The sequence below is a fragment of the Microcaecilia unicolor genome, chromosome 1, assembly GCF_901765095.1.
Source record: "Microcaecilia unicolor chromosome 1, aMicUni1.1, whole genome shotgun sequence".
NCBI classification, from domain to species: Eukaryota; Metazoa; Chordata; class Amphibia; order Gymnophiona; family Siphonopidae; genus Microcaecilia; species Microcaecilia unicolor.
The window spans coordinates 97,574,971-97,595,130 of NC_044031.1; the positions used below are offsets into that span (position 1 = coordinate 97,574,971).

General features: G+C 43.0%; 1 protein-coding gene across 1 annotated transcript in view; it reads left to right on the forward strand.

Annotated features, from left to right (window-relative positions):
- Positions 1–3,374: 3,374 nt before the first annotated feature.
- Positions 3,375–20,160, forward strand: part of KIF5B (kinesin family member 5B) — a 252,723-nt gene continuing 235,937 nt past the window's right edge. Inside the window, 1 exon segment of the mRNA XM_030199142.1 lies at positions 3,375–3,751. Coding sequence (XP_030055002.1) covers positions 3,626–3,751 — 126 coding nt within the window. The 5' untranslated portion in view covers positions 3,375–3,625.

A 20,160-nucleotide genomic window follows, 5' to 3' on the forward strand; every position in this document is an offset into this window, starting at 1 on the left:
TGTGTGCCCCAGGTAATCAGTGCCACCGTAGCATTATAGGCAAAACAGAAAAATGGTTGGCTTTGCCAATCCCAAGCTAAGAGACGACAACCGACCTAGGTTCCAAGGGGTGAAAGAAAATGCCCAGATTGGGGAGCAGCCTGGAACTTGGGCCAACATGCTTTCAAAAAGGGACCCTTAAAAGAGCAAAGACAATGGCTAGCGAAGCACTGAACCAGGATACAGACCCCAAGCAAGAATGCCCACAGATTCAGCCAAGGAAAGGGTAGCGCAGCCATCATAGACAGGGAACGCCCAGGAGGCCTATCCCCACAAATCCATAAGGCCACCACTGCGCTGGAAGAATTGTCCCCTAAAAGACATACAGCACAAACATCCGGCCATGTTTCAAAGCCATCAAGCCCCAATAAGAGCAGTGAAAAAGAACACCGTAACAAGCACAGAGACCAAGTATTCGCTGCAGAGAGAACTACTGCATCCCAGCCACTATCGCCTGGAAGCCAGAGAGGCCCAGGCTAGGAACAATGTCCCCTTTTTTTTTTTTTAAAACAGAGCCAAAGCATGTGAAATAAAATTGTGTCTGCTGGTGAACAAACCTCCACAGAGCCCACCAAAAAAACACAGAGTTCCCCCCCACCGACCGGCATGGCAGAGTCTCCTGAACTAGCACCTCAAGTGTCTGACGAACAAGCAGCCTCAGACCTGCCAGCCAACAAGTTCCAAAAAGAGCCCGGGAATGCTGGAAAAGAAGCTCGCTGCCTAGCTTGCCAGAAATTTGGAGAGACGGGAGAAAGGCCAACTGGCTGCTTCTCAGGAGAACTTCACCAACAAAAAGCTGTGAACACAGAAGTAGGGCACTATTGCTAAGCCACCAGAGCACTACCGAAGTGGAGCAGGGGCCAGGCGGGCAGGAGAACCAAAGGCACGCCGTCCTGCACTCCCGTTGCCTTTTTTTTTTTTTTTAAGAACGCTGTTTGAAGAAAAAATGGCACCAAAAGCGCAAAAGACTGCCAGGCGGGAAGCCTGCCTAATATCCACCATGACCCCTCTGTCAGTCCAGGGAGTCAGGGGCAAGGTAAAGAGTCGCCCATAAAAGTAAAAATGTCACCCAGTGGTCAACAGGAGCACGAGCGCTGAAAAGAGTTAAGACACTTACCGTGGCAGAGTAAGAAACCAAGTCATAGAATAGCTAGAGCCTGCCTTTTTCCAGGCACCTAGACAAGCTCTTGTAAAGTTTGCCCTTTGTGTGTGTGTGGCCCATGGAAGATCAGAAAGTTGGGCAAAGTAAGAGGAAAAGGGGGGGGAACCTGACCCCACCCGGTGTACCCCCAACAGGCAGTCAAAACAGACCAAGACCCCCAGATCTACTAGGCCTGAGGGAACAGGCCAGGAGCAAATCAAATCCTCAGAGCTGCACAGGATATGTCCATCCACCTGCTGAGAGAGAATTCTGAGGTTAAGGTGGCTACACATGTCCACATATAGTAAACCTCGGAAGTTATCTCTATCTCCACCTCCTGGTAGAGGGACATAACCAGTGGTGTGCTGGAGCCGGCTCGTTGTCAAGTTTTTAAAGCTCTTGCGAGCCAGTTGTTCTGGCAGGTGAGCTGGCTCCAGTGGTGTGCTGGAGCCGGCTCGCAAGAGCTTTCAAAATTTAACAACCGACTCTTGTGAGTATAATGGAGCTGTAACAGCTAACAGAAATTATTTATAATGAAAAAACAAACAAACCACAAGTTATTTTTCTTCTATACTGATGTCAGGAAGTATTTTTTCACGAAGAGTAGTGGATGCTTGGAATGCCCTCCCGCAGGAGGTAGTGGAAATGAAAACGGTAACGGAATTCAAACATGCGTGGGATAAACATAAAGGAATCCTGTTCAGAAGGAATGGATCCTCAGGAGCTTAGCCGAGATTGGGTGGCAGAGCCGGTGGTGGGAGGCGGGTATGGTGGTTGGGAGGCGGGGACAGTGCTGGGCAGACTTATACAGTCTGTGCCAGAGCTGGTGGTTGGGAGGCGAGGATAGTGCTGGGCAGACTTATACGATCTGTGCCCTGAAGAGGACAGTTACAAATCAAAGTAGGGTATACACAAACAGTAGCACATATGAGTTTATCTTATTGTGCACACTGGATGGACCGTGCAGGTCTTTTTCTGCTGTCATCTACTATGTTACTATGTAATATTTTCAGTGATGCCATGGCTGGTAAAAGGGGTGTGACTACTGTAGGGGTGGAGCCATAGTGATCCCACCACTGGTTGGGTAGGGGTGCCGACTAATAGGCTGCAGGAGGGCGCCAGAAAACCTAAGACCGGCCCTGCAAACCAAGAAGAAAGAAAACGTGAAGGGCAGAAAACACTAAAGCCCCTGTCTACTCAGTCATGTTATAGGCATGCTAGCGTCTTTAACATGCATTAACCGTGTATGCGCCTACAATATCCCTATAGGTTCCTACACAGCGTGCATGCTAATTGTAGGCATGTTAAAAATGCTAATGCACCTTAGTAAACAGGGCCCTAAGCATGAAGAAGGAAAATAAACAAGTGAAATTTAAGATAACAATTATGTAACACTACCCCTCTCTGACAGTACTGCCAAAAGCAAGGCCAAAAAAAGCGCTGAGGGGCGACAGCGAAGACGAGTTCTCCCTGCTCTTTGGAAAAATGAAGACAGAGGACCCGTGCTCATGTATCAGGGGAAAAGGCACCAGCCCCTAGAAAAAGCTTCTACAACCTTCTTCTCCCTAATTAGTGTTCACACCAGTCTCCGATGTCAGATGACATTCCCCACCTGTCAGACCACAATTGGCCTGCTTGTCCTAGGAGAAAAGCTTTTCTTTACATCACTGTATGATTGTCTAGGAGGGTCCACTATGCCCTGACTTAGTTCATTGTAAGTTTCTATGCTACAGTATCTAGAACTCTTTCCCCCTATAGAAATCCAGTGGGCTTGGAGGGCTAATTTTTCTGAAACCCGTGTTGCAACTTGGCCCATTTTCGAATTCAATGTATCTTTTTACGGTTTTTTCCCCCTCCATACGGAGTTCAATCCCAGAATTTGTCTACGACTTAATGCATTATACCCTACCACCTTACCCAACAACGTGCTTCCTTACAAACACATTTCCTTAAGGTACACGATACCAACCAGTTCAACAGTGGCGAAGAAAGTAAACAAGAAGGGAGCACACTCCCCCGAACTCTCCTTACCAAACACCGCGCCTGCTTTGGCTTCCTGTGCCAAGTGCCAGCGCCTGAGGAAAGAGAGGCGTGGCCAGCCCACTCCACCATATGCACATTGGTTTCCGTCCCCGATAGGCGCCCGCCCGGCCTGTTCTGCGCGGAGGGTGGGTGACGTCACCGGCAGCGCGCGCCTGGGATTCGCCGGCTGCGGCCATGGCTGCCATGTTGGAGAGGAAGTAATCCGCCGCCCGGTCTCGGAGCGACAAGGGCAGGGGCTTTTCCGTTTTCAGGCCCGTGGACGTCTAGGCGGCGGGGCAGGGGGTTCCTCGAGACACCGCGCGTTCCTGCTGCGGTTGCCTGCTAAGCGTTTCCCCTGTCCGCTTTTCGCCGCCAGTGAGTCCCGGGGCGGGGGCGGCGATCTGCCAGTGAGGAGGCGGTAAGATGGCGGACCCGGCGGAGTGCAACATTAAAGTGATGTGCCGCTTCAGGCCTCTGAATGACTCGGAAGTCACGCGAGGGGACAAGCTCATTTCTAAATTCCAGGCTGAGGACACGGTGATTATCGCGGTGAGTAGCTGGGGCTTCTGCCCGGGCTTGATAAGTAAAGAGAACTTGTAGCTGGGTTTAGTGTCTCTCACCCCTACCCCTTGCATGGTTTCCTAGGGTGAACGTGGGTTTGGGGAGTCTAAGCAGTGCTGTGTAGTCTCCTCCCAGCCCTTCTCCCGAAGGTGGGAACCGAGCCAGAGAAGACAAGATCAAAGTCAGACAGATAGCAACACTAAAAATTATTAGTACTGTTCAGAATCGAAATCGCTGTCTGTACTAGGGGATAGATAGATTCGGTACTTCTAGTTGACTTTTCTCTGGCAAACTATTCGAGATCAATGATGACTGGGGCGTGTATAGTATGTTGTGTGGCTGATCAGAGAATTACTGATATTTCCTTATTTTTAGAAGAAGAGAGCGAATGAGGTCATTGGAATGCAAAATAGTTTTTCCTTGTTTTCTGGTCATTACGGAGATCTGTGGTATAACTTTTTGGTTAATGTCAACAGACAGGGTTAGTGTGTTCTGGCAAGTTTGAAGGAACGTACATGCAGGTTAGAGAATGACACCGGGTCAAAGTTTATCCCCGCCCCTATCGCTGTGTGCTCTGTCCTCATCTGCAGAAGCCTCAAACACTTTTGATTGTATATTTAAATCTTTCTATTAAAGTATAAAAAGGAACAACATTATGTGCAACTATTGTTTATAAGTCACAGATAGAAAGCAATAATAACGAGCAACTTTGTATTATTTGAATATTTTTACTGCTGTAATTGTCAAATGCACGTTTGATTTATTCTTACTGTACATCACCTTGAGTGAATTCCTTCAAAAAGGTGGTAAATTTTAATAAAAAAACTATAATAACACTCCCCACCACCACCCCTCTACCCATTCAATTCCAACAATAGCTGACTAATAATACCCCAAGGAACTCTAATCCACCCTGTTAAAATGTCAAGGGGTACAAAATACAACCAGCTCTGTATGCCCTAGCAGGGGAGAAACATACTGTATGAAGCGCTATCATGATTTTTTATTCTGTGGATGAATAATAAGTCATCAACAATCTCAGGATTCAGTTTTGCTCACTTGTCTTCCACAGTCCTTCCTGCAATAGAAAATGTCTTCTCAGAAGATGTGCTGGTAGCAGTCATGCACAGGATTCTCCCCCCCCCCCCCCCCCCCACTTGCAAAGTTTGCCAGTTGTGACCAGCACTTTTGCTTGTTTTTCAAAAAAATCAAAACATCATTGTCTGCATCACTCAAGTATAAATAACTGTCCAATTTTGAACACCTTCAAAATAGAGAATAACACGGGGACAAAGTTTGTCCCGGTCGGCTCTATCCCTGTGTCATTCTCTAGTGCTGGTAGATTTCTTTTGCAGGTATCTTTGGGTTTTATTAGTTTAGTCAGTGTACTCACAGGAATAGAGCACACATTTTTAAAGCACTGATCCTACTAGAGCTATAAGAAGTTCAGCTTATTTTCAGGCTCTTAACCTTGCATTCTTTAGTGCAATCGTGTGATTACCTTAGTAAACAAACTGTGATACTTGACTAGTTGAAGTGTAGTTATAGTGTAAGGCCTAACTACTAGATTTCCTCTTTATATGAATGATATATTTGAATGAAAGACAACAGTTACTGTTTTGTTTTATTTTTCTGAGACAGGGTTAAGAATTTTTTTTAATGAAAGATGGTTGGATTTGTCCTGACAGCATATATATATATATATGATATCTTGCCCTGGATGCTTCACAGTAAAAACAATTATTTTTCAATGTCTGTAGTAGATTTGCACCAGAAAATGCATTCAGTAAAATGTGGTATCTAAAGCAAACTTTCTTTGTCTGAATGTTCAGGAAATGTTTAAACCAAATGGAAAAAAAAAAAATATATATATATATTTTAACTTACAGATACCATTTTTCTTGTCCCTGACAAATCTTTTGTCTTCTTAAATCTCTGATCACAAATGTTCAGGCCAAAAAAGTTTTTCTTGGCCTTCTTGCTAGACTTTCCTCCCTCATGATTCAATCAGCAGTGATGATAGGCTGGAAACTAGCATAATCACATAACTGCTGGGTTATTATTTCTATGAGATAATGGTTTTGTTAGAAGCAGTCAAACCAGTTTGGTAATGCTGTGGAGATCATATTAAATATGAAATTATGATATACATACAATATACAATAGAGTAAAAACAATGATACAAATGAAAAATGCACCAAAAAAGCGCCAAAAGCCTTCAGTAAACTGGACAGAGATCTTTTATTTGCACAGTGCAGTTCAATCACACAATGACCTGAAACTGCTGCACTCGATTTCTAACATAGTTCTGGGATAAAGACTTGTTTCTCATGCCTTTTTGGCGGGCAATACTCACTTAAGAATTTTTGAAGATATACAACCTCTGAGGCAGGTGTCTTGTGCCGAAACACGGCCCCATGTTGGGTCATTATGTGATTGATCTATTAAAAGATCTCTGCCCCGTTTATTGAAGGCGCTTTTTTTGTGCTTCTGGACTGCCTTCTCTTTGTTGCTTTCTGGTCAAATGAAAAATGAACAGAAGTATTACAGTTCAGGAAGATCTGTTGTATTGATAATTCTCTGAGGAGAAGCAGGCCTATAATTCTTACAGATGGGTAACGTAGGTCCAGATTGCCAGTCCGGAGCTTGTAACAAGCTTAAAAATAGATCTTTGAGTGTGAGACACGCTCCACTGTGCATAAATGAGTGCCTTCCCACCCACTGCCAGAGTGTGGGACCAGCAGTTCTCTTTTTTCCATGGTGAGGTTTGGCTTTAGTCTTTTGTGCATTCCTTTTCTTTTTTTACTTTTTCGGGGTTTACCTTATTTTATTCCTTCCCCTTGTATTTATTTTTGCCCTTTTACAAAGTTTTTGTTTTAGCGCACTTGCTAGGCCGAGTTTAGACCTGAGCTCTGGTTGGGATTTTCCCTTTTTTTCTTTTTTGGTGCTCTTCCCTTTGTTTAGCACCATTGAGTCCTTTGATTTGGCCGTGGCTCTTTTTCCTTTCATGTCATTGAAGGTTCCCAGTGGCTTCAAGCGCTGCACTTGATGCAACAGGGCAGTCTCTGGCAAGGACATCCGTTCTTGGTGTCTACACTGTTTGGGGCCTGATCAGTTGTATTCTCTGTCTTCATATAAAGAAGAGGACACGGCCAAAGATTTTTGAAGGGGAGGGAAAACAGCATACAAATACAACAAGGCAAACAAAAAAAAGCAAACACTGGTCCTTCAGGATTGAGAAAAATGTAGTCCTTTAATATCACAAATACCCGACACGGGCCGTGTTTCGGCGTACAACCGCCTGCATCAGGGGTCAATAAACTCCTATCGGTCAACTTGCAAACTGGAGAGAATGTGGGAGGGATTTCCAGAGAGTTTTACCCTGATTGTTTCACTTACCTCTTGCGCCACAGTTTGCACGGCCCGTGTCGGGTATTTGTGACATTAAAGGACTACATTTTTCTCAATCCTGAAGGCCCAGTGTTTGCTTTTTTTGTTTGCAAAGATTTTTGAAGCCATGTTCGAAGCCTCGGAGTTTTTGTCTTTGGCGTCAACATCGGGTGTGTCAGTCCATATGGCTGTGAGACCCATACCTTCTCTTACATGAGCACGCAATTGTGGAATGCAATACCTACAGCCCTGAAAGCTTTTGATGAAATAACTAACTTCTGCAAATCTCTGAAGACACATCTATTCAACAAGGCCTACAAAGAGAACCCATAGCCTTACAAAACTACATCACCAACTCACCCAATTATTACAGTCTACCTAATATCTTGCCTAACACCTTCCTTCTCTCTTCCCTCACCTAATCTTTGTACATTACTAATTGTATCTGATATCATGTAATGATTATGTCATAACCAAACTCTGTAAGCCACATTGAGCCTGCAAATAGGTGGGAAAATGTGGGATAGAAATGCAATAAATAATACACACTGGGAGTGACCATGCGTCAAGTGGGTCTCCACCTGCCTCGCTGTGCAGACCCCCCAGAACCGATCGGCATTGGACCCTACCCTGAGGTGAGAGGATTCAGCATTGTCCTCTCTGGCACCAGGGAGCATCGATGCCAGGCATCGGAAGAAGCATTGGCATAGATCCTCCTCGACGCATGGTGCTGGGAGCTCCAGGGCATCGAGGATTTCGCTGGTCCCTGGGAAGCGTTGGTGCTGGGAAGACCACTCCCCCTCCATACAGGAGGTGCCAGTGTGAGAGTCTCCTCATAGCCAGGACCAGACACCTGCTTCAACTCCTGTACTTGACCTGAAAAGTCATATTTTTGGTGGCTGTTACTTCAGCTTGCAGGGTCAGTAAGCTTCAGGCTTTAGTGGCAGATGCACCTTATATGAAGTTTCATCATAAGAGTCGTCCTCATGCACCCTAAGTTTCTATCTAAAGTTTTGTTGGAGATCCATCTGAACCAATTTTCTTGCCAACGTTCTTCCCCTGACCTCATGCCCGTCCTAGTGAACTTGCACTACATACCTTGGACTGCAAGTCATCGGCCTTTTACTTGGAGCAGACTAAGCCCTACAGACAGTGCACACAACTTTTTTTTTTTTTTAATAATCCCAACAGGATGGGGGTTGCCATTGGGGAAACGCACCATTTACAATTGGCTGGCAGATTGCATTTCTTTCACTTATGCCCAGGCTGGGCTGTGAGCCCTGACATGTCCCTCAAGGGTCAGTGTCAGAGCCTTCTACTGCTTGATCATCTGGCGAACAGACTCAGCCTGCTCCAAAGAGAGAGAGTCTGCTAAATCGGACATACAGCACACCAAGGACCGCAAGTACAGGCTCGAGTAGAGTTGGTATGATTGGATACAGGAGATGAGCATGGAGGCCTGATACATCTGCCCAAAAGAATCCAAGGTTCTAGCTTCTCGAAGCATAGTCCCTAGAACTCCTGGCCCTTTTGAGCACAGATTCTACCATTAAGGAATGATGAGGCAACTGGGGCATGTCAAACCCAGAAATCTGGTACATGGTGTCAGTCTTCTTGGGGAGGAGAGGGACTAACAGAGGGGACTCCCCGTTCTTCATCTGAACATCCCGTAAGATCTTGTGATGCAGGACCGTCACAGCCTCTCTAGGAGGAGAGTCGTAATCCAGGACCTTGAACATCTTAGCCCTGTGCTCGTCCTCCACTTCCAAAGGAATTGGAACGGCAGCTGCCATGAAAGGCTCTCAGGTGGAGACTTCCTCCTTTCCTGTGGAGGGGAGGGATTAAATGGGATGCCATAGGACTTCTCCTCCCAGAAGTACCGTGAGCGCTCCTCATCGGTGTTAACCAAGATTTTCTTGTGGGAGGGCCTAGATGGAACCCGCCTCGATGTAGAGGTACCATGACCCTGAGAGGGGCATCAAGCTGTCTGCTCCAATATCAACTCGGGCAGATCTTCCTCCCACTGATGTCAAGGGTGTACCAACAGGGGTGGCAGTTAACGTCAAGATTGCAAACTACATCGGTGTCAGAGACCTCACCGCAGGCTGATGGCCATGGAGGACTGTAGCAAGAGACATGACTGGCCCAAGCACTCCAGACGCTGATACACTCTACTTGAACCCCGCCCTCAGGGAAGCAAGGCCCGGAATTGCTCATTGAGGGCCAACACCGGGAAAGACACTGGTGCCTGTGCAGAATCGGGCTGCTGAATCTGCAGGGCTGAGGCAGGTGCCTGGAGACTCTCGCATCAGCACTTTCTGTATGGAGTGAGAGCGGTCCTCCCAGCGCCGACGCTTCTTGGGGACCAGTGAAATCCTCAGTGCCCTGGAGCTCCCGGCACCATGCGTCAAGGAGGATCAATGCCGATGCTCCCTGGTGCCGATGAGGATGATGTCGAGTCCCCTTGTCACCTCGGGGGTAGAGTCCGACGCTTTTTGGTTCCGGGGGGGGGGGGGGGCTGCATAGCGACCGGTGTCGAGGCAGGTGGAGGCCCACTCGATGCATGGTCATTCCCAGTGTGCAAGGGATCTCGCAGCCATATGGACGGACGCACCCGATGTCAATGCTGAAGACATTGACGCTGACCCTAGGCTTAGGACATGGCTTCAAAAATCTTTTCTCTCTGAGCCTCTCTGGCTTATTGTGTTCTCTTCTTCATATGAAGAAAGAGAATACAGTTTGCAGGGGTATGATCAGGCCCCAAACAGTGTGGACACTGAACAGATGTCCTTGCCAGAGATTGTCCTGTTGCACCAAGTGCAGCACTTGAAGCAACTGGGAACCTTTGATGACATGAAAGGGCTCATCTGTGAGAATATAAGACCTGCTGTCATTTTCCATATTTTTAAATGACAATAATATGTTCTGTTAATGCGTGGACTTATTTGCCTATTAATTATGAAGATAATATTTTTCAGAAAGTAGAAAGTCACTGGAGTGCATCCTATATAGTAATTTGTACCTCAAACGTTCTCTGGCTGTCTGGGTTCGTAACATCTCCTGACCTCAGCAAGCCTCCAGCGTTCCCTTCCCTTTCATTGTCCCGCCCTCGCGTAACGACATGACAACGTCAGAGAAGGGCGGAACATTGAGAGGGAAGGGAACACTGGAGGCGAGCTGACGTCAGGCTGTTACAAACGGAACGGAAGCCAGCCAGCCAGAGAACATTCAGGTACAAATCGCTGGACATGGAGGGGAGGAGAGAATCGTGGGACATCGAGGGGAGGGGAGGGCAGAGGAGAATCAATGGACATGGATGGGATGAGAGGAGAGAATCGTGGGACACGTATGGGAGGGCAGGGAAAAGGAGAGTCGCTGGACATGGAGGGCATGGGATGGGAGGGAAGAATCGCTGGACATGGAGGGGAGGGCAGGGGGAGAGAGAAAAAAACGCTTACAGGAGAGCCTTCCTAGGGCCCATTTCATTGTTGACGAAACGGGCTTGGTTCCACTAGTTTTTAAATAACAAAATCATTTTGCATGCATAGTACTCATAATTGTGTGTTACTGAGTATTAAAGAGAGTTAGTTATTTGGCTCAAGGTAAATTGGAACTAATTTATGTGCTTCTAACTGATCACGGAGAACTACAAATCTGCAGTAATAGAAACGTAACAGAGGAGCAGTCAGATACTACAGTAAGTTGGAAGAATGCGTTATACTTATTTCTCTATGACCCTCATGTCAGTTCCCTTTAGGAACAATATGATGTAGCTATATGTATGTATATAGAGCACTCATAAATAACTCGCTTTATTCCAGCAATAAGGTTCAGAGCAGGAATCAAATTAATAAGCTGAAATCCTTGTCGGGAAGGTTAGAGAACTCAACAAAAAAACTAATTATAAATATTATAAGAAATATTCTGAAAAAGTAAAATTTAAGTAATTTTAAAAAGATAGCAGGAAGTTAAACGAGTTTCTTGTGGTAGAGATTCCAAACCTTGAGATTTTATGAAATTAACGAGTTTTCATGGAGAGATTAAAACCTCAAACCTCTTACTGAAGGGAATTTCAACAATAGAATAAGTGGCTGAGCCTAACAGTTGTATTAGACAAGATAGTCTCAGAAGAATAACTGTAAAGATCCTACTGTGGATCTCAGTTGCTTTCTCTTTCCTGCTACTGGAAAACTAGAACTTAATTGTTGACTTCTGTTCCTTCACTTTTTCATAAGTTAGGAATCTTCTTTGATTATGCCTTGTTTATACTTATATAACTTATTGTAAACTGCACAGTTCTTGTTTGATATGTGGTCTGTCAAGTTTGATAAATAAAGATTATGCTGGCTTGAATTCTATTGTTTTTCCTTCATTATTTCCCTTGGGAGTAGGTTCCAATCATCTACCACCCTTCTGGAAGGAAATATTTTCTGTTATTCCAGATTCTAGTCCCTTCCCTGATTAAGGTTCAATAACAAAACCAAAGCACTTCCTGACGAAAGTCATAACTGAATATATTTTCTTTCTATATTAGCATTCCTGAATGGTCCATTGTACAAAAGTAGACAACTGTTCTTTAAAACGTCAAATTGTGATTTTTGAGGCATTGTGCTTGAGGGATGTTCACTCATAGTTTATCATTAAGAATAGTTAGGAGTTTCTCTGTGACCTAATGGCTTCATGATTAAAGGAAAGAATGCTTCAGTGTTGGAAGAATGCTAGCTCGCACAGGGAAAGATGCAGTCAGCATAAGGAGATAAGAGTGCCTCCGATATCTGTTCTCATTGGAAATATATAGTATACAGTTTAATTTTCTCAATTTCTGAGAGTAGCTTCTTAGCCTTCCAGCTAAGATTAAAAGTAAAGTTTGAGCCAAGAGCTGGAGGTTGTCTCCTTGTTTTTTCTGCTGATTTTGAGAACTTGGCATGATTAATGTTTTGCCACATTATATGGAACTCATTTGGACACTGTCCAGAGAAGGAGAATTAAACCTCTTCTAAAAGAAGCACAGTTACAAGTATTATGATGGTCTTTGTTCATATCATGTGTTGGCAGTATTGCATGCCCCTCCTGTGATCTGGATAGACAAGGGAATCCTGCAAGGCACCTGAATACTGTAACCTCTGACTGTTTATGTGCTGTTTTTTGCATGCTGTCGGGCATACATATATTGCTCCCTGGGTATGCAAAAATGTAATTTCAGTTCCATAAGTTGAAAGTAGCAGTTTCTTTTGCCCTGAGAAAGCGTGGAAGAGACTAACTAGATGAAGCCAGCCTCTATCCCAGAAATGCTATTTGCCTTTGTTGTATTAATAGTTTTAATGTTTGTACATAAGTGGCTTCATTTATTATTTTTTAAAATTTTCTGTAATTCTGTGTGTTGGAAAAAGGACGCTGTATTTGCATTGAGAAACCAGACATTTAATGCATTTATTAAAAAAAAAATCAGTTTGGAATTACTCATGATTTTTCAGTATCATAGTCTAAATCTTCAAAGAAATTTTGTATATTGAATTTGCTGCATTAAAAGTTTTTGCCAACATCAGTTTATCAAGTTCTTTAGCAAGAGCTTCTTGGTGCAGTAATGGGTTCCTCCTACTTTTACTATTTTTAGAGTTCTGGACATCAGTTCCTTTTGCTTTTAACAATCTGCTGAATAGAAGCAGTAAGACACAGCAATGAAATCTGAATAGCACCGCACGAATTTAGCACAAAAGCTTAATATTTGGACTATATAATGGGGCTAATTTTCAAAGCACTTAGGGCCCTGTTTACTAAGCCGAGCTGTAGGCGCACAAACGTTTTAGTGTGCGCTAAAAATTAGCGCGTGCTGTTAGTCACACCCATTATATTCTTATGGGTGTCTCTATCATTAGCGCAGCTTAGTAAACAGGACCCTAAGACTTAAAAAGTGCCATAGACTACTATGTAACTTTGTAAGTCAGAGTGCTTTGAAAATACATGTCAATATGTGTTGTCTCAGATCACAAAAGACTTCTGGTTTTGCTAAACTGAATATTGTATTAAATGTTGTTTTGATATTCTTCTGTGACCATTGTTTGTTCTAATTATGATTATTTGAGCATTTCTATTAGGGATTTTCAAGGAATAATTATTTTGCAACTTAAGGGCCATGTTCACTAAGCCACACTGTAGGCACGGTAACTTTTTAGCGCGCACTAAAAACTAGCACTCGCTAATGATAGAGAAACCCATTCCTATAGGTGTCTCTAACATTAGCGTGCGCTAATTTTTAGTGTGTGCTAAAAATGTGTGTGTGCCTACAGCATGGCTTAGTAAACAGGCCCTAAGTTTGATTGGTTTCTTGACTGAATTATTATCATGACAAGCAAAAAAGCCCGTTTCTCCAAAAATGAAATGGGCTCTAGGAAGGCTATCGTCTAAGCGATTTCTCCTCTCTCCCCTGCCCTCCCCTCCCATCCATGTCCAGCGATTCTCCTTTGCCTTCCCATCCCATCCCATCCATGTACAGTGACTTGCCCCAGCCCCCACCTGCCCCCCTTTTAAGCACCCGAGTTCCAGTTCAACCCCAGCCATCACCTTCCCGCCCTCTTCTCCCACAACAGCCCTCCTTTCCTTCCTGTCGCCCTTTCTTTAAAACTTTTGTTTTACCTCAAATCACAGCGGCGTCAGTGAAAGCGGCAGGCTCAGCTCGCCTCCAGCCTTCTCTTTCCTTCCCTCTCAGTGGCCCGCCCTCATCTGACGTAATTTCCTCTTTCAGCGAGGGCGGGACAATGAGAGGGAAGGGAAGGCTGGAGGCGAGCCGATTACATAGTAGTTCATTTGCATACGGTTACGAACCCAGTCAGCCATCCATCCAGGGACGCAGATTGACAAATTATTATATAGGAGATGGTAATTCTTTTAAAAAACATTTAGATATTTTTTCCAATAGAATGAATGAAGATTTTAAATATTTATGTTCATACTTAAAATGACAGTTTATGTTGACTGAGTACCAGTATATATTTTCATCCAGCTGACTGTCACTTTGGGGCAGAGTTTCAAAGCATTAGTTCCATAGGTTACTATGGGGCTCATTTTAGAAAGAGAAAAACATCTAAACAGTGGTATAAAGCAGCATTTGGATGTTTTTGTTGCCAAAATATCCAAATCGGTATTTTTGAAACCCATTTCATTTTTCTATGCTGTTCGTCTGCAGCACATCCAAATCTCAAGGGGGCATGTTAAGGGTGGGATTTGGGCGTTCCTAAGACGGAACAAAATGAAAAAGTCTAGGAGTAAAAACGAAGACATTTTAAGCTAGACCTGTTTTTTTTTTTTTATATATATTTATTTATTAAGGTTTTTGAACAATAACATATTGACAACATCCTCCTAACAGTCATGTATCACATACAGAATGTTTAAACTTCAAAAACAGAAAGCGGTGTATCCCCAATCCTCCCCTCCCTTAGCACAAACCCCAGCTAGACCTGTTTTAATAATGACTAAGCCACAAAAAGGTGCCCTAAATGACCAGATGACCACTGGAGGAATAAAGGAACGACCTGCCTTTACCCTTCCCCCCCCCCCCCAAGATGTAAAAGAAACGGTACATACCAGCCTCTATGACAGCTTCAGGTGTTATAGCCAGTACTATTAGTGCAGCAAGCAGGTCCCTGGAGTAACCTAGTGGTCAGTGCAGTGCATTGTGGAGAAGGGGACCCAGGTCAGTAATCCACGCTAACTGTTAAACCCTTCAAAAACCATACAATATAAGGGGGTAAGGGTGAGATGTGTACCTAGGACCTAGGTGCCCCACTTCTCTGCTGGGATGTTTGTGTGGCCAGTCTACCAAGAATTCTGGTTCCTCCTACATCCCAATGGCTTGAGTTTGTGCATTTTTCACTTGGACTTTCTTTTTGGTCCATTTTCCAAAAAAAAAAAAAGCCCAGAGCACAAAAACATCTAGCAAGTGGCCATTTATTAAAAAAAAAAAAAAAAAGATGTTTTGCTGTTACTTTATAAGTCTATGTACTCTGAAAATATGCCTCCACGTCACTCCCATTTGTGTAGCTTAAAAAATAGAACAAAACATACCTTTTAACACTAATTAAATTTAACCAATGTAAAAGTTGGTCAGGTTGAATTACTTTATGTAAGAATATGTACATAAGTATTGCCATACTGGGAAAGACCAAAGGTCCATCAAGCCCAGCATCCTGTTTTCAACAGTGGCCAATCCAGGTCACAAATACCTGGCAAGTTCCAAAAAAAGTACAAAATATTTTATACTGCTTATCCCAGACTGCTTATCCCAGAAATAGTGGATTTTCCCCAAGTCCATTTAATAATGGTCTATGGACTTTTCCTTTAGGAAGCCGTCCAAACCTTTTTAAAACTCTGCTAAGCTAACCGCCTTTACCACATTCTCCGGCAACGAATTCCAGAGTTTAATTACATGTTGAGTGAAGAAAACTTTTCTCTGATTCGTTTTAAATTTACTACATTGTAGCTTAATCGCATGCCCCCTTGCCCTAGTATTTTTGGAAAGCATAAACAGACGCTTCACATCTACCCGTTCAACTCCACTCATTTTATAGACCTCTATCATATCTCCCCTCAGCCGCCTTTTCTCCAAGCTGAAGAGCCCTAGCCGCTTTTTATCCTTTCCTCTTAGGGAAGTTGTCCCAATCCCTTTATCATTTTCATCGCCCTTCTCTGCACCTTTTCTAATTCCACTATATCTTTTTTGAGATGCGGCGACCAGAATTGAGCACAATATTCGAGGTGCGGTCGCACCATGGAGCGATCCAAAGGCATTATAACATCCTCATTTTTGTTTTCCATTCCTTTCCTAATAATACCTAATATTCTATTTGCTTTCTTAGCTGCAGCAGCACACTGAGCAGAAGGTTTCAACGTATCATCAACAACGACACCTAGGTCCCTTTCTTGGTCCGTGCATGACGTAGCTATAATTCAGGTTCCTCTTTCGCACATGCATCACTTTGCACTTGCTCACATTAAACATCTGCCATTTAGAAGCCCAGTCTCCCAGTCTCGTAAAGTCCTCTTATAATTTTCACAATCCTTCTGCGATTTAACGACTTTGAATAACTTTGTGTCATCAGCAAATTTAATTACCTCACTAGTTACTCCCATCTTTAGGTCATTTATAAATATGTTAAAAAGCAGCGGTCCCAGCACAGACCCCTGGGGAACCCCACTAACTACCCTTCTCCATTGAGAATATTGACCATTTAACCCTACTCTCTTTTTTAACCAGTTTTTAATCCACAATAGAACACTTCCTCCTATCACATGACTCTCAGATTTCCTCTGGAGTCTTTCATGAGGTACTTTGTCAGATGCCTTCTGAAAATCCAGATACACAATATCAACTGACTCCCCTTTATCCACATGTTTGTTCACCCCTTCAAAGAAATGTAGTAGATTGGTGAGGCAAGATTTCCCTTCACTAAATCCATGTTGACTTTGTCTCATTAATCCATGCTTTAGAATATGCTCTGTAATTTTGTTCTTAATAATAGTCTCTACCATTTTGCCCGGCACCGACGTCAGACTCACTGGTCTATAATTTTCCGGATCTCTTCTGGAACCTTTTTAAAAAATTGGCGTTACATTGGCCACCCTCCAATCTTCCGGTACCACGCTCGATTTTAAGGATAAATTACATATTACTAACAATAGCTCTGCAAGCTCATTTTTCAGTTCTATCAGAACTCTGGGATGAATACTATCCAGTCCAGGAGATTTGCTACTCCTCAGTTTGTAGAACTGCCACATTACATCCTCCAGGTTTACAGAGAATTCATTAAGTTTCTCCGACTCAGCTTCGAATACTATTTCCGGCACCAGTATCCCACCCAAATCTTCCTCCGTGAAGACCGAAGCAAAGAATTAATTTAATCTCTCCGCTAGGCTTTGTCTTCCCTGATTGCCCCTTTTACTCCTCGGTCATCTAGCCGATTCTTTTGCAGGCTTCCTGCTTTTAATATACCTAAAATATTTACTATGTGTTTTTGCCTTCAACGCAATCTTTTTTTCGAAGTCCCTCTTAGCCTTCCTTATCAGCGCTTTGCATTTGACTTGACATTCCTTATGCTGTTTCTTATTATTTTCAGTTGGTTCCTTCTTCCGTTTTCTGAAGGATTTTCTTTTAGCTCTAATAGCTTCCTTCACCTCACTTTTTAACCACGCCGGCTGTCGTTTGGTCTTCCATCCTCCTTTTTTAATACGCGGAATATATTTGGCCTGGGCTTCCAGGATGGTGTTTTTGAATAGCATCCACGTCTGATGTAAATTTTTGACCCTCGCAGCCGCTTCTTTAAATTGTTTTTTTTTTTTCACAGTTCTCATTTTATCATAGTCTCCTTTTTTTTAAAGTTAAACGCTAATGCATTTGATTTTCTATGTATATTTACTTCAAAGCTAATATCAAATCTGATCATATTATGATCACTGTTATGAAGCGGCCCCCAGCACCATTACCTCCCGCACTAGATCATGTGCTCCACTAAGGACTAGGTCTAGAATTTTTCCTTCTCTCGTCGGCTCCTGTACCAGCTGCTCCATAAAGCTGTCCTTGATCTCATCAAGGAATTTTACCTCCCTAGCATGCCCCAATGTTGCATTTACCCAGTCAATATTGGAGTAATTGAAGTCAACAGTTTTAGCAATGAAATTCTACTAAGATACAACCGAGTATTGGAGGTGTACAATCGCTAGTAAACATGAAATGTGGAGAAAAAAAGACTTCAGAAACCATGGAGAATACTCCTTATGTAAGAACCACCTTTCAATTTTCGAGTACTCCTGTTCTTCAATCACTAGTCTTCACAAAAAAAACTCCACTCTTCTTATTCATGAAATACATGCACATACACCTTCCACAATACTCAATGGTAAAGGCTTGTACCAATTATATGCATTCGGTGAATCAAATATTACTTAGCTTGAATGTTCTTAAAGCTGTCAATCCAAACTGTCTCCAACAGCATACAGCGTTCACAAAGCCCAACAGGAGACCCTGTTTCGCCACAATTAGGCTGTTTCAAGGGCCAGAACTTTAGTACAGACAGCTATCTTCCATGTTTCTTACAGTTTGGATTGACAGCTTTAAGAACATTCAAGCTAAGTAATATTTGATTCACCGAATGCATATAATTGGTACAAGCCTTTACCATTGAGTATTGTGGAAGGTGTATGTGCATGTATTTCATGAATAAGAAGAGTGGAGTTTTTTTTTGTGAAGACTAGTGATTGAAGAATAGGAGTACTCGAAAATTGAAAGGTGGTTCTTACATAAGGAGTATTCTTCATGGTTTCTGAAGTCTTTTTTTTTCTCCACATTTCATGTTTACTAGCGATTGTACACCTCCAATACTCGGTTGTATCTTAGTAGAATTTCATTGCTAAAACTGTTGATTATATTCTACTATCCCTTTGGGGACAATCAGAGTAATTGAAGTCACCCATTATTATTGTGTTGCCCAGTTTGTTTGTGTCCCTAATTTCCTTTAACATTTCTACATCTGTCTGTTCATCCTGGCCAGGTGGACGCTAGTACACTCCTATCACTATCCTTTTCCCCTTTACACATGGAATTTCAATCCACAGTGATTCCAAGAAGTGTTTTGTTTCCTGCAGAATTTTCAATCTATTTGATTCAAGGCTCTCGTTAATATACAATGCTACCCCTCCACCAATTCGATCCACCCAATGTTGTACCCTGTAGAGCACTGGTGATCAGTGTGAGAGAGACAATTTTTTAGCAAAACACGTTTTTTGGAGTTCTTTAAGTGACCTCTCTAGTAGTACTAGTGTGTATATACACTGAGTTGTTCCAAGAGCGCTGAGCTCCATAATAATCCTGGCAGATGATTGAATGCAAACAGCTATGGAGTTAACAGTTCTTGGTATTTCCCAAACCCGAAATTTTGAGAAACTAACTTCAAATTGCAACTTTTTTTTTTCTTTCTAGCTGGGTTTGTTAGGGTGGTGTTGGCACCCATACCCTGTTTACAGCCCGCCATGAAATTCACACTTGTGGTGGCCCCATAAGATGTTCATAGTTTGCTGCTTGTGGGCATCAGGGACTCTGTTTATGCTTGATATACTGCCGTATCTGTCAAGAAGGTCAAGGCAGTTTACATAAACCAAATCAAAAGGAATCGAGAAAGGAACACCATTATATCAAAGAAATGAAAAAATAAAGGGCAAGGGAGAGAGTGTGCTGGGTTTATTGCTGTATTTCAGCTTAAGAGAAACTGATATGGCTGTGTTGAACCGTTATCCAAAATCATTTATCAAGTTTGGTCAAAGAGTTCTTCCCCAGAAACAGTGCTAAGAAGACTAGTTCTAAGTTAATTTAAAGGGAAAGAAGTCTGTTTCTTCCTTTTAATTTGTTTTAAGATTCTGTGCTCCATATGCAGTTTCCTTTCTTGCATGGCAGAGATTGCTGCAAATTAGTGTCTGCACTGTGCTCCCAGCTAGTTCTGCCTCTCTCTTTCTCTCTCTGCTTACATAGAATATAACCCACTTTCAAACAAAACAAAATGGCAGCTAAGGTTTTATCTTGTCTGCATATTTTCATTCCTGGTGCAGTGCTTCACACTCTAGATTTCTTGAATTCTGTTGTTATTTTCAGCATCAATCAAAATACATTTAGGAAACCAGTGGGAGGCAGTTCTATGCATCTCCCATCCTTGCATAAAGACAAAATTTCTGACCTTCAAAAAGTGAAAGGGATAGATCTAAACGCATTAAGGGGATCTGACGTTGGTTTCCTTTACTTGGTTATATTAGTAGTAAATGTGTTTCCTTTCATGGAGCAGGTCTTTTTCCAGAGAAGGATAAATAAAGTGCCTTTTGCAACAAAAAATTCAGTGCTGTGTGGGGCATTCTAGACTCATAGACCCCATTATACATGGAATTAGATTCAAATTACTGATGTTGATTAATCACACTTTGTAGTCTGGTTTCCCAATCTATCTGAATTCCATATTGACCCCGTATCA